The sequence below is a fragment of the Terrapene carolina genome, unplaced genomic scaffold (assembly GCF_002925995.2).
Source record: "Terrapene carolina triunguis isolate 2854851 unplaced genomic scaffold, T_m_triunguis-2.0 Scaffold26613, whole genome shotgun sequence".
Classification (NCBI taxonomy): Eukaryota; Metazoa; Chordata; order Testudines; family Emydidae; genus Terrapene; species Terrapene triunguis.
Window position 1 is genome coordinate 3,334 of NW_020690964.1, and position 1,588 is coordinate 4,921.

At 60.4% G+C, this 1,588-nt stretch overlaps 1 protein-coding gene across 1 annotated transcript; it reads left to right on the forward strand.

Moving 5' to 3' along the window:
* The first annotated feature begins 415 nt into the window (after positions 1-415).
* LOC112116132 (ribonuclease-like) lies at positions 416-880 on the forward strand. The gene has a single exon (XM_024213466.1). It carries the CDS (start codon positions 434-436, stop codon positions 878-880), a length of 447 nt encoding a protein of 148 aa, XP_024069234.1. The 5' UTR covers positions 416-433.
* The last annotated feature ends 708 nt before the right edge of the window (positions 881-1,588 follow it).

Here is a 1,588-nt window from a genome sequence, read left to right on the forward strand (position 1 = left end):
TGTGCAGCACCCGGCACAACGGGGGCCCTGATCTCGGTCGGGGTCTGGGCAGCGCCTGGCACAACGGGGCCTTGATCTCAGTAGGGGTCTGTGCCTTGCCCAGAACAATGGGGCCGTGACATTGGTCGGGATCTGGGCAGCGCCCAGCACAACAGGGCTCTGATCTCGGTCGGGGTCTGGGCAGCGCCTGGCACAATGGGGCCCTGATCTCGGTCGGGGTCTGGGCAGCGCCTGGCACAATGGGGGCCCTGATTTCAGTCAGGGTACTACATGGGCCTGATCTCAGACAGGGTAATGAGCATTTAGGGGTAGAATGGCCTGGCAGGGAGAGGGGTTTGGGCTCAGGATGTTCCATGGAGGAGGCAGATCCCCACCCAGTGCGGTCTCCATCCATCTCCCCCACTCCCCACTGCAGGTGGCTCCAGTGACAGACATGGCCATGGCCCTGAGGGGACCCTACCCTTTGCTCTTCCTGACCCTTGTCCTGCTGGTAACCTGCCTGGCCCAGATCATCAGACCACCAGACAGCTACCAAAACTTTGTGAGCGAACACGTTGATTTCCCCAAGACCAGACCCCCAAAGGGCCAGAGCTACTGCGACCACATCATGCGGCTCCTGAGCCAGAACATGGCTGCCTGCAAACTCACCCACACCTTCATCCACGCCCCCGCCAACCGGCTCCGGGCCATCTGCACCAGCAGAGGGAGATGCAACCAATACAATGAATGTAACAGCAACACAGCCTACCCTGTCACCACCTGCTGGCTGGACAGCCCTCCCCGCCCACCGAGCTGTGTCTACAGGGGAATACCCCAGACCCGCAGGATCCGCGTGGTCTGTAACTGGGGGTTGCCTGTGCGCTTCCTCAGAGTCCTGTAGAGCCCAGGTGCTGGCCATGGGCTGGGAGGTGGGGGGTCCCCTGCTCCCCCTTTTGCTCCTGTCATTGGGGGCTCTCCTGCCCCAACCCTGACCCTCCTCGACAGTGCCTGCCATGCAACTCCACAGGGACATTCAGCGTCTCCTCTTATCCCACGGGCCGGCAGCTTGGGGCCTTCAAGGGTGGGGGGGTTCCCACACTGGGTGTCCGGTTCCCATCCACATGATTGAAAATCCAGGCACCCAGCTCCCCTGACTGGCACTGAGACCCTCAGGCTGGGCCCAGCGCCCGCCTCACTGGGTGCCCATTACACAATACAGCAGCCTCCTCCCACTCCTCACCCTTTGGGTATCAGGGGCATGTTGTGGGGAGAAGATTGTCCCAGGCGGGGACCTGGAAGCTGTCACTGAGTTTTGTTTCATCGCTGCTTCTTGCAATAAACACTTTCCTGACAATGCAGAACCAGTCAGTGTGTTTGGGGGGCTGGGGGCATTTTCAGGCTTTCAATGGGGCCTATTCACCCTGCTGAGCCTGATGCTGAGCTGTGGGGTGTGAAGTGAAGGAAAAGCTCCAGAAAGAAACAAAACCTGCAGGGTGAAGAGTGCCCTGTTTAGGGTACGGACAATGGGGCCAGGGGGTGTCACCGGGGGCCTGAGATACACCCTGATCCTTCCCCGAGGAGACAAACCTCAGCTTGGCCTGTCTTTGGA

What these genes read in the sequence shown, in the direction of transcription:
- LOC112116132 (XM_024213466.1), top strand. Translation starts at nt 434, where the DNA reads ATGGCCATGGCCCTGAGGGGACCCTACCCTTTGCTCTTCCTGACCCTT.